We start from the raw sequence: 12,645 nt of genomic DNA on the forward strand, positions 1-12,645 counted from the left end.
CCGCTAGAGGCGCTGAACCGAATGTCACAAATTTCGATGTCTATTTTCGCAGTTAGCATGAAGCTCTCCCGTGCAGATATAACTTAAATTAAAGTCGACCCCCACTGCTGACCTTGAACGTACACAATATTGACATAGACGACAAACACACACGTACATAAACACACATAATATAAACCAAGTGCAAATATGAAACACTTGCGTTACACGTAGAGTTTAAGGTCATGATTGAAACAGATGGCGCGGGTGGCGCAGCGGGTGAAATGGAACTTTTGTCTTATCACTAATATACTAAGTTATATGTTTGAAAGACAAATCTTTTTCTCATAAAGCTTTCAGCTGTCATAGTGCAGCAGGCATACGTGTAAAGTAGTTCGGGCGTCGATAGCCACGAGGCACGGATGAACGAATGTTATACAATAATAGTTTCACTCGAGTGCGTATTGATTTTATACTTAAGTAACGCTGATACAGTTCATAAATTACTCATTGTTACAATATACAATATCAATCGAAATTGTCGCGAATGAGCCCATTCATTTCAATTTGAATGAGAATTTATGACTATTAATACTTTATCGACCGTATATTTTATTAGCTTTCGTGTTGGACTGCCGAGCCGGGTCAAACCACACGTAGACATGATTTTCTTTTGTTTACATAAACCCTAATAGTAACCCGAAATCTGACTTATTAATAGATTAATAAAAGAGGTTTTCTGTCATCGAAAATGTGAATGTATTAAGACACTTGGACCAATTATTTGGACGAAAATTACATTAATATTGATAATTAATTCATTAAATTATTCAACTCTCTATAACGTAATATGGTACATTGTTTCAGATACGGTCGGCGTGGAGCGCTAGTAATAAGCGGGTGCGGCGCGGGCGTGCTCGGCCTGGTCAAGTCGTTCGTGCCGTCCTACGAGACGTACTTGCTGGCCGAGCTGCTGGAGACCGTGCTCGGCGCCAGCGTGTACCCCTGCGCCTTCGTGCTCAGTTAGTTCCCATCTTATATGAGCCGGTCGTGGTTCAGAGAACATAGCGTAAAAAGGTTGGCAGACCAAAGAGGTCGGGTGCTTTTCAACTGCTTTTTCTTATAGATTTAAGGTAAATCCTACACTGCTATGTAGCTAAGTGTTGAGGGAGGTCTAAGCTCAGCAGTGGCTATAGATAATCTACAAAGACGTGACGACGAAGATAACTGAGACAAAAGAGATATAAATGTAACGAATCAATGCATTGATATATTAACTTAGTCAGTATACTAACTGTAAATAAGGCACTCCGATCTTCCTCTTTAATTTTAAGAACTTCACTAGTAATATGGTCTGCTACAAACAACTTTGTGAACGACAAGAACCTTTATTTATTATTCATATTCTTACTTCCAGTGATTGAATGGCTTGGTGTTGAACACCGCATCCTGGCCAGTTTAGTACTCGGGATCCCACTGTCTTTGGGTGCCGCATCTCTTTCACTCTTGGACTACGTGACTGGGTACTGGAGGACATGGGCGAGATGGGCGTATCCTCCATCTCTTTTACTCTTGCTGTACCCCTGGTTGTTGCCCGAGAGTGTTCGATGGCTGGTCTCGCGAGGAAGAATGGACGAAGCCGTAGAAGTGATTAAGAAGGCAGCCAAGTGCAACAAGGTGCACCTGCCAAGTGATGCGCTCGAGAAGATATTATTGGAGAAGGAACAGTTAGCAGAGAGAGCGGAGTCTAATATTGATGAAGGATTGTTCACGGCGTTGGTCAAGTAAGTATCAAAGTTTTACTGTCGGGTATATGGACGTTATGACTGCCCCTCTGACAGAGGTATCGGGTTCCGGATAAGAATTTAAAAATGTTCTCAGGGATTGCTTAGAGTAAAGAAGTTCAATTACAGAACTTAGTCCCTCGAAGAAAGTAAAGATAGCGACGCCTTTATTTGATTTCTTCCTGGTTCCGAATTTTCTATCATGTCACACAATACTTGTTATACAGCTTGAATTATTATGTACACAAATGGGCACTACTAACAAATAACTGCTGTGGTGCAGGTACTCGGCGCTGCGGCGGCGGCTGTGCGTGTGCTTCGTGTGGTGGATGTCGGCGGTGTTCGTGTTCTACGGGCTGGCGGTGTCGGCGCACGCGCTGGCCGGCTCGCGCCACGCCAACTACGCGCTAGTGGCGGCGGCCGAGCTGCCCGCGCTGCTCGCCAACACGCTGCTGCTGGACCGCGTGGGCCGCCGCCCGCTCTTCACCGCCGCGCTGCTCATCACCGCCTCCGCGCTCATTGGCATCTCCTGTCTGCCGCAATGTGAGTAGCACGTAAAGTTGCTTTTTGTGAACTGTAGCACAATTTCCTACAATATGTATAAGAAAATCGTCGGATTTAAATATTTATGAAAAAAATTGATCGCAATACGTATTCGGTTAGGCACAGTAGACCCCGGTAGACACCTCAAACTCGTCTTAAACAATGGGTCTTTAATAGTCTTCATCCTAGCTAGCATATGGCTCAAAATGCGTGCGTGGGAAATGAAAATTACTTTGACTGTAAGAATTGAAAAGTATCTCTCATTTACCGACAATCAACGTAGTTTACATTTTCTGGAACATAATACAGTAACATATGGAAGAGGTCACAGATGACAAATTGCGCCACACATTATCATTAGTGCGAGTTGTGACACATATGTGATGCATGATGCAGTAACGCCTCACCCCAGGTTATCAGCTGTTCCTCGCCGACGCCGGGTCACTCACAACCACCTCGTGTTTACATTACACAAGGGCTAGGGGTCAGCGCGTGCGTCCTATTAACTGCGGTTTAGATAAACTTATCTGAGTATTGAATGTTTTATGACTAGTTTCGAGAAAGAACTACATAATTATCCTTTAGTCAAAGATCACCAAGTCACAGTAAGAAAAAAAAAGAGCTACGTTCAAATTCGTATCATTAAAGTTCTTCAACCTTGTACAGGTGTTTCGCTGTAATTGCAGAAAAAAATATCGATATTTTTAGTTTAAACGTGACCAAGATTTATTTTCTCAAGTCAGGATACGGGAGAGGTTAGGTCTTAGATGGAACTCACAGATTCTTTATTTAATTTTGACCACATGTAGTTATACAGGGTACAAAGATTTAATATGGTGTCTTATTTTTTCCAGCGAGCGGTGGCTGGGCCATAGCGCTGTTCCTGATCGGCAAGATGGGCGCGACGATGACGCTGAACGCGCTGTACGTGTACACGGCCGAGCTGTTCCCCACCAGGGCGCGGCAGCGGCTGCTGGCCGCCTGCTCCACGCTCGGCAGGGTCGGGGCTATCGTCTCACCGCTCACGCCTGCACTGGTAAACACCTATTACCTTATTCTAACCTGACCAACAAGACAAAAGTCTACTGTTTGACGTAGGAATACTTACATTTAATGGCAAATTTCTGTTAATAACAAAAATTGAAAATATCGAATACTCATTTCTCGGTGAAAAAAGACAATGTTTCGTCATTCAGATAATCTGAAAAAGTGAGGATGGATAGTTAGATCATGAAAGGGAATAACAATGCCAGACGCTAACTTGCCTAGTTTTCAACTTACTTGTTAATCAATCGAAGCAAATGACTAAAATGTGCAACTTCTTTTTCAGGCGACATATAAGTGGTGGTTACCCACAGCGCTGTTCGGCAGCCTGCCGCTGCTGAGCGCGGCGCTGACGCGGCTGGTGCCGGACACGCTGCACCGGCGCCTGCCCGACTCCTTCGCCGACCTCGACACGCCCGCCGACGTCGCGCAGGACGTATGATCGCACCGACTACACGCTGTCACGGCTCACGACACTCGAAGGAACCAAGAACACTATAAACTTCTATCAAGACATTAAGAACTACTTAGAAGAGAAAAGGAAATTTTTTGAAGCTTTTTGGATTTTTTTCCCCGAAGAATATGTGTCTTCCATTTGAAGTCATAATTAAAAAAGAATGACGTACTCGAAATAGTATTTGGATCCATTTTGTAAATTAAATTTTGTACTGGAGGACCTGAAGCCAGGAACTTTTTGAAACGATTTTAAAAGATTTGCATTTCAATATACTGTCTTGTCTCAAATGTGCTTTAAAGAGTGATTTATTGACAGACTTTGAATAGAACCTTTTTTTGGAAATCTTTATTATAATATTATATATAAAATTTAGCTGTTCCGTCGAGTAGTTGTGTAGTTAGTTGCATTCCTTTAGTCAGTGGAGAAGCTCACACGTTACTTTAATGTCCACTAACATAGTACTAGTTCGCTTCTGAAGCGATTCTTTTAAAAAGAAACTAAAACAATTAGACTTATTGATGGTGCATCTGATGTAAAACGACATCTTGATGTTAGCTGCGTTTGTTCACGAGCCGGTCGAGCGTGGCGGGGCGAACCAATGCGGCTAGTGTGTGGATGTTGTTATAGTGTAGTAAGATATCATTATGAGATTGTTGTAATATACATAAGGTAGTGTTAGACGGTGTTGTGTGTTGCACGGAATAACTAACACAAGAGTAAATGTGGGCGTGTCGCGCGTGCCGTATAAAGTATGTGGAGCTATACATACCCAAGTACTAAGCTAAGATACGACACTAAAAACACGTAGATAGAATTCCGACATAAAGGCAGAAAGTATTAGTGAAAAATACGACTAAGGCAGGTCATTTTCATTTGTAATAGTCGTGTATTTCTTCCCATATTTCAGTATGCGTTAAAATGTCATCGGTTGACTTTGGCGACAGCCATCTTCGACAAAATAGTATGGCATATCCTTTCTTGTGTTAGTTAATCCTTGGTATGCAGTATGTGTGCGTGGTCCCACACGGCGAGGTGTCGCGCGTCGCTGTATGACACGCGGCGCGCGCACTGCTCTCATGTCTCACCTCACTGTGCTACAGTAACAGTGATGTACTGGGAAACAACTAGCTTAGGAATCAACCAACTGATTTATTAATTGAATTAATTAAATGAAACGAATTATGATTAGATTTAAGAATACAGTTTGTTTAAATTTTTACTATTAATGATAATAATGAGTAAAAATTCAAATGAACTGCGTATACAGATATTTGTTTTAGATTTAAGTTACTCTAGACGTGAACGTGTAAGAGGTAGAGTAAAGTTTCAATGTAATTGAACATCCATTCTCAGGAACTGAATTTGAATAAACTTGAAGTAACACCTTACAATATTAATTATTTAATAAGTGATCTCAAAGAGTCTGTCGTCTGTAAGACGCAGTTTCAAGTTTCAAATAAAAGTACAAAAGATGACAATAATATTGAGAATGAGGAGACATTGTATCAGTGGCTTCTGTCGAATTATTTATATTAAGATATATCTGTAACATGTATGTAAGATGTTCATATGTAAACAAACGATCGTTCAAACTTGCTCACGATGTAAACAAATTAACAAATGAACTTGCAATGTAAGCATTTGTAGGACATTTGGTTTGTCAACTAAGCATTGAATTCAATATTAATCAGATTGGAAATGATGAAATACCTAAATATCTATAGGCTTAAAAATAAACGCCTTGTTACTCTATTTTATAATTATAATAATATCTGCTTGAGCAATCAAATAGACAAAAGAGAAAAAACTAGATACAACGCAGTTGCTACAGAACAGATTCTATTAAGACTTGATGGACCTTTTAAACCCGAGTTGACATGAAAAGTAAAAGTTTGTTTACATTATCAGTAAGTTGTGTAGACGTTTGTTAAATAAGACGTATATTTATAAGTATATTGACTTGATGTCTCCACGCTTTAGCCGGTTTTACACACACACTTTATCGCACGTTATCAGGAGCGTGCAGGATTACGCGTGGGAAAGCCCGCGCGCACGCCCGGTTGTTGTATCATGCGTGATAGAGTGTGTGTTTAAAGGTGGCTATTGTCAATGCGTAAACAACGCATGTCCGGCGCGTTGTCAATGCATTGTACACGCTACGTCCATGTATTGGCTACTCGTTGCATATGCGTTGTCCACGCGTTGCCTACACGTTGTCCACCAATAAGGCTACATCATATGACTTGTATTATTGTAACAGACGGTGTAGTCGTATTTAAGGAACGTACAGTGTAGTTACAATATAAATACGAACAATTCAACTAAGGATATTTATGTTTTTTATTTTATTTTACCCTCTTGATCTCTGCTTTTATTTTTTTATTCAAGAAACATAAACCTTCACATATTTTCAGCACATAAAATATTATTTTGAATTATACCTTAGTCTTGCAAATTACCTGTGCTATGTTGAAGCACCTGCGATTATTGGGAGAATTAATACCTTATATTATATATATCCTGTAGATATACCTACACTAGCTTTTTCAGCTTTAAAAGACTTTTCTTAATTTCTAAAGTTGATTTGAAAAAGACTGCCTGTCTATAATTATACTTACAAGTTTTACTAATAATTGATAGTAAACACTTTCTTGCTAAAATACAGTCACACCTACAGTTACTGATTGTATGCCCCCCTAAGTTATTGAGATATACATCATATAATTATAAACCAGTTCCAAGATAAAAACGTCGATAAATATTGGCAGCGCTATTATATTATAACAATGACAAAAAAAAAAAATATAATGTATAAGTACAGTCAACAACAAAAACATTGATTTATATTTCATACCCAATATAAAACCTGTGGCCGCCCAAAAGCTTCAACTCTATTTCTACATAATCGAAGTATGAAAATATACTAGACTAAAATACACTGAACATTATTGTTGATGTTCCTTAACAATTTCTTTTACTTTTCAAAATATTATACTGGCTATTAGAAGCACATTTTTTGCGATACTTAAATTCTCAAAGTATTTACGTCCGTCTCCTGTTGACTGTACTCTGAAATCCAGTTATATCCAATTCATTATATTTTTGTCACTGATACCTCTTGATCCATGACACTATATCAGCGCAGTTTCAAACGACACAGAACATGTATCTACTACATAAAAGTTGTAACTCTGCGCAACTTGCTCTCCTGACAGATAACCTTAACATAAGTACTTATGATTTCAATAAATCCGTAGTTAATATTTTGATCATGTTTCGTTTTATTTACAAGCCACTAACAGTTATATGATAGTTCCACGCCGATAACTTGATTACTTTTATGCGTGATTCCCAGAGTTCATCTAGACACAATAAAATACCGGCGAGAAATGAGTGAGATTTGAAACACATATTATTATATTACGACCGTCACCGGCTCAGCCAGGCTGTCAAGTGTAAATTCAAAGGAGGACTAACTACCAGTTCGGAATTAGCCAAAACTGAATGTAACAGTTTATACGGGTCGGCTTTTCTAAATTATTCTAATGGCGTTTGATTGGGTTCTACTTTAATTTACTAAAGATAATTATTGTTATTGTACAAGCTAATGGGGCGGTCATACATAAATTAGTTATCATGGTATATGTTGTAACTTGAAATGAAGTGACATTGACCTCATAAAGTAAATAGCAAATAAAAGAAATGGAGGTTAAAAGACTCATGCGTTTGATAAAAACGTAAAAGATTTGACAGTCAACGAGTGAATTTGATAATATGAAAAGTGAGCGGGCCCCAGCATTGTGCCCTGTGAAACACCAACCTCATACCCGTGAAAACAGCGTTAATGTAAAAGTATCTGGTTTTGAAATATAGTAGCTGTCGTAGGGAATACAATATTTTATTATGTTGCGTTTAATGTTGCAATCTGCGAACGCGTATTATACGCTTCAGTTGAATCCAAAACAGTAAGAATATTTCTGTGAAAAAACGAATTAAAATTTATTAAATATTCAAGTTATTCGGGCCGTGCGTTCAAAATATCAATACACACGCCAATTACAGTAGAGCTTTTACATATTTCGTGTAAACATTGCCCTTCTAACACAACGGTATCGGGAACTTGACATTGAGGGTGACGCAATGAAAGTCAAACAATTTTATATGCTCGCCGAATGTCAAGTGTTGTATCAAATAATAGAGAGTGGAGAGTAATTGCCTTGTGTATTGCAAATATCGATACTCTAGTAGTGGTGACACTGCTGCTATGATGAAATGTACAGGCGCCTGTGAATGAGAGTGGTTATCGTACGATATGATTACAGTTAGACAACTTTAAATATACATTTGCTGAGCACTTGTGATTATTATTTTTGGATATTGCGAAATGATTAACAAGCGAGAGCATAAGCTTATGGCTTTTATTGGTTTGCCTGCCTACTTTTAAATTCCTTTTTTTTCGTCATGGCTAGCTTTCGGGGTCGCTGTAATGTTTTTACCCACCGGCTAGGTCCCCGCCACGCTGGGACTGCGCAAATGGGGTATGTGGTCCGCTGCGGAGCCCACCAAAAACCTGCCGGGTGTCCAACCGCTTCCGCTACGACGTGCGCCGGGATAAACGCTATAAGCCTGTGCCGCAAGACGCACGCCATGCCAGCCTCGTCCGCCTTCGGGAGGTACTTTTAAATCCCTGGGAATTGAACCTATGGTGGCTATGTTTCTAAAGCTATAGGTATTCAACGGTTTGATGACAATAACATGACTGATAGACGACTGGTTGTAGATCCCTGAACAATGTATGCACATTAACGCATAATGCACATCATGTTATTGTTAGTTATTCGCGCCGGAAGCGGAGCTACTTTGACTCTATGAAGTGACTGAAAGAGACTATCAATAAACCAATTATTGCTGTATTAAGCATACATTGAAAAAACAAATATATCTTCGGATATTTGCCTATAGTCGAGCCTAATGGGCACAACTAGTACCCGGTAAGTACGAGTATATGTAAGTATTAAGTATAACTGTTTTAGGCTATCACTCACACAGCGCATGGCGGTCATTATAGCTATCTGTAACAATTACAATAATATTAACATTTGTACAAAAAATTTATACTTATCTAAACTACCATCGTTGTGGAAAATACCTAACATCGTTACAATTTTCCTCTACACATTTCAACCGGCAACATTCTAACGCGCGCACAAAGTTACGAAAACTCACCGCGAAAATTATCCTGTTCGCATTTTATGTTTTAACTATCTATAATTTATGCAAAAACGTACACTATCACGGGCTTCGAGTATTACATATGTACATAAGGAAGGAGTGCGGCGCCGCGGCAGCATCCTGGCGGCGCGCGGGTAGGCGTGCACTCGTCTCGATGTGTTCGCGATTGCATCTCGGTGCTTGATTGACATCGCACAGCCTTGGCCCAGTATCGGCTTTCTAATTCATCAGCGCCGACATTGTACTTCGAGCCGGGAACAGCACAGTGCTGAGCCAGCAGCCGCGAGTCGCGCACCGGCCCTGTCTCACCGCGACACTACGAAAACTCACGTGAAAACTCGTGGTAACCGCGTGGTACAATCATGAGTGTTGTCGAAAAACCGGCTGCAGAAGAAGAGAAGACGAAGTCTAACCAGCCGTTAGATCCTGACAGTATCTTGAGGCAGTTGGGTCAAGCGGGCAAGTTCCACCTGCGAGTGTACCTGCTGGTGGCGCTGGCTGCCATACAGGTCGGGATCCTTCACACCACGTACATCTTCTTGGCTGGCAGAGAGAACTACAGGTATGTTCTATGTTATCTCACTGTGATTATGTGTTTGTTCTGTAGGTTGTTTGTGAAAGGTTACCGAAAGAATGTGGTGTTACTGCGATTGGCAAATTTCAGTTGCAATTAATTTCGAGTGTGTTGCACAATAACAGTTAGCGACTCGATCGAGTATTAAAAGTTAAACGTATCTGAAATTATTCCAATGTTAACTTTTGAATACAACGGACGTTATTTTTAAGTTTTGTGTTTGTATTGTTGCTTAGCTGAATGTGTGTATATCGTTGCATTATATTCTGACTTGTTTATATCCACAATTTAATTGCGTGATATTTTAATTTTTTTTAAATAGTACTTATTTAGCATATGTCATTCTACCTAAAACAAACTATCATCCTTTAAATATTCATACAAATCGGTCCACCTGTTTTCATGTTACAGAGAGACACACTCATAATATTAGAGGGATAGCTAACCAGTTTCCTCATCTTAAATAAAAATCACTCCCTTAATCATTTATAAATAAAAACTATTACTTTTTTATGCATGTTTCTATGTAGATAATGAATTATGTACCTCTATATAGTAAACTGGCTACCTACATAGTAATAGTATTGATTACCTAAGTTTAAGTGTAGCGGCCACTGGCGGCTGGCAAAACATCCTCCAGTTCGCAGGTAGGGAAATCTGTTCTTGGGTTTTTCTCTTGTGAAAGTATCAATAACAGCTCTGAGTTTATTGACATGGCTATACAATAATAACATTAAGTAGGTACTGTGATATTAACTACCTCCTCTATTACCCAGTATTACTCAAGGTGGAAGACGCACACCGTTTTCTTGACTTTTTGGCCACTTTACGCAAGTAGGTAGGTACTCATCATAAGCATAAACGCGTACCTAAATTTCTGTGTGGTATCAAATAATAGTCATGAAAAGCAAAATTTTAAAAGTTATGTCATGAAATTAGATTTTTTCGGCGCTACGTATGGAAAATATCGTTCATCATATATCCTTTCATTGCAGGACAAATATAATATGTAAAAAAAATGTATTATTATCACTCCCAAAGTTATCATAGCCGATATCAAATGGTCTGCTAGGAACAATTATTTTTAGGGAGCAGTACTTACTCCTAACTATAAATGGCATGTCCTTTCCCAACGATTAATCTTCGTGGTTCTTAAAAGAGCACACGCAACGTTTGAAGACACAGGCCTGACATAATAGTGAGTAATATTCATGTAGTAAGTGAGCTCGTCCGGCGGCAGCGAGTCCTACGCGCTCATTCTGCATATTGTACGCTCATTGAGATGTTCAGCGGAATGCATTCATTGCACTAAGTCGGTTTATGCAGGGATACACTAGAAAACTACTAAACATAACTGGCGACGTCGCGCGACTTACTTATTTCCGTAGCTAAGAGCGAAGCGTGACATGTCGAGCGAGGTCCGGCAACATCTCACTACTTCTCACGATATTGCTGGTGACTAGTTACAAGGTGGCAGGGATTTCCGGGATTGTCCCGGAATTTGGCGTGATGTCCCGTGTCCTGTAATTTTACTTTGCTGTCCCGGAATGAAAAAATACTAGATTTTTACAAAGTTAAGATACTACGTTTGATACGTTTTTTTTTATCATTCCTACCTAGTGTAGTTCAGCCTCAATCTGGCAACCCTACTGGTGACATTTGACGTAGTTAGCTTCCCTCATCGATCGTTAAACGATCACTGGTTAATCATTCTTATTACGGTCATTCCATGGATGAGCGGTGTCTCCTAAATACAAGATGTATAAAGATTGAAGCTATTTTAAGCCCTTGAATTTTAGTATAAAAAAGAATTGGTGTCAACAGTCGACCTTGCTTTTTAGAGCGTTTTTTCTTCTAGATCTTATCAAGTGAGACCGTTCATCTCCCATAGGCGGCTTAATAAGCGTAAAAATTATATTTAATATTTATCCATGGGCCGCCTCCTAAAATAAGAGAGGTCTCATGTCCATCCGAATTGACAAAATTGCGGATAAGGAGTTTTACCTACCTATTATTTTATTATTATTATTGGCGGACATGTGACTAGCAGGTCTCTCACCTGCACTTGGTCAGCGTGGTGGATTTAGGGGTTGGACTCTCCCTCATTCCGGGAGGAAATCCTTAACCAGCAAACCATTCACTGTTTTAAGGTAATTAACATTATTAAATTCATGAACTAAATATGCTTTGATATTCCTCATGAATCACTCTGTTTATTATTTATGAGTGTCAACAAAACCTGTGAACTTCTGTGACGATCATGAAGCCACTAGATTCATCACAAACCACAGCGAAGGAAAAAATATTAAGAAGGAAAGAACGCGAAGTAAAGGCACCAGAAGGGTTTTTACCCTGATACCATCAAACTTAATAACAACTGTTACTTTTGGTAAACCCAAGATTCTTAAATCCCTTACTGAATATGACGTATGACTCAAAGAATGGTATGAGACTCATGAGACTGCAGTTCCAGAGGTCAACATTTCAACTCCGTTCCGAGATTGTTTTTAAGAACTTTGCTACACAATGACTAACAGCTTTTAAGCGACGGTATGAAGACACTGATCAAAGGCCAGTACATGGTCGTAGGCTTTTTGCTTGCTTTTGATCTATGAAAATTAAACACTCTGAGAAAAATGGATGCGTGTAGAAGGATATTTGCTCTGCTGTATTCCTCCTTCATTTAGCCTCCTTTTGAGATTAGGTATATGATACGTTTTTGAACATACTTAAATGATTATATACTTCAGTGCCTGCACGTAACTTAGCACTCTTTAGTAGTAACCAGTACTTCTACTATGTACTTACTATTTCTACTACCGGATACCCTACTTCCAACCTGTCAGGTATCACACAATGTGTCAGTGTATTGTCACAGAGTCTGTAAGGTTACAACAAACAACACAGATGTGGTAACGTTTGTGTAAAATCAATCGTGCTCGCTCCTTGTGTTGTGGTCACGGTACAGCGGGTACAGTGCGCTCGTGCCACATTCACTACGCGGGGTCTGAGCTCTGAGGCCTATGGTACAA

The 12,645-nt window shown here is 39.7% G+C and overlaps 2 protein-coding genes across 2 annotated transcripts in view; both read left to right on the forward strand.

Moving 5' to 3' along the window:
• Positions 1 to 6,135, forward strand: part of LOC142975968 (organic cation transporter protein-like) — a 29,660-nt gene extending 23,525 nt beyond the window's left edge. Inside the window, exons 4-8 of the mRNA XM_076119134.1 lie at positions 847 to 1,001; positions 1,397 to 1,763; positions 2,047 to 2,306; positions 3,161 to 3,342; positions 3,637 to 6,135. Of these exons, the coding sequence (XP_075975249.1) occupies positions 847 to 1,001; positions 1,397 to 1,763; positions 2,047 to 2,306; positions 3,161 to 3,342; positions 3,637 to 3,792 (1,120 nt within the window). The 3' untranslated portion in view covers positions 3,793 to 6,135. The remainder of the gene's footprint in view (positions 1 to 846; positions 1,002 to 1,396; positions 1,764 to 2,046; positions 2,307 to 3,160; positions 3,343 to 3,636) is intronic.
• A 2,993-nt stretch (positions 6,136 to 9,128) lies between these two features.
• The window catches only part of LOC142976046 (organic cation transporter protein-like), a 41,589-nt gene continuing 38,072 nt past the window's right edge, over positions 9,129 to 12,645 (forward strand). The window contains exon 1 of the mRNA XM_076119245.1: positions 9,129 to 9,601. Coding sequence (XP_075975360.1) covers positions 9,402 to 9,601 — 200 coding nt within the window. The 5' untranslated portion in view covers positions 9,129 to 9,401. The remainder of the gene's footprint in view (positions 9,602 to 12,645) is intronic.

The sequence above is a fragment of the Anticarsia gemmatalis genome, chromosome 10 (assembly GCF_050436995.1).
Source record: "Anticarsia gemmatalis isolate Benzon Research Colony breed Stoneville strain chromosome 10, ilAntGemm2 primary, whole genome shotgun sequence".
Classification (NCBI taxonomy): domain Eukaryota; kingdom Metazoa; phylum Arthropoda; class Insecta; order Lepidoptera; family Erebidae; genus Anticarsia; species Anticarsia gemmatalis.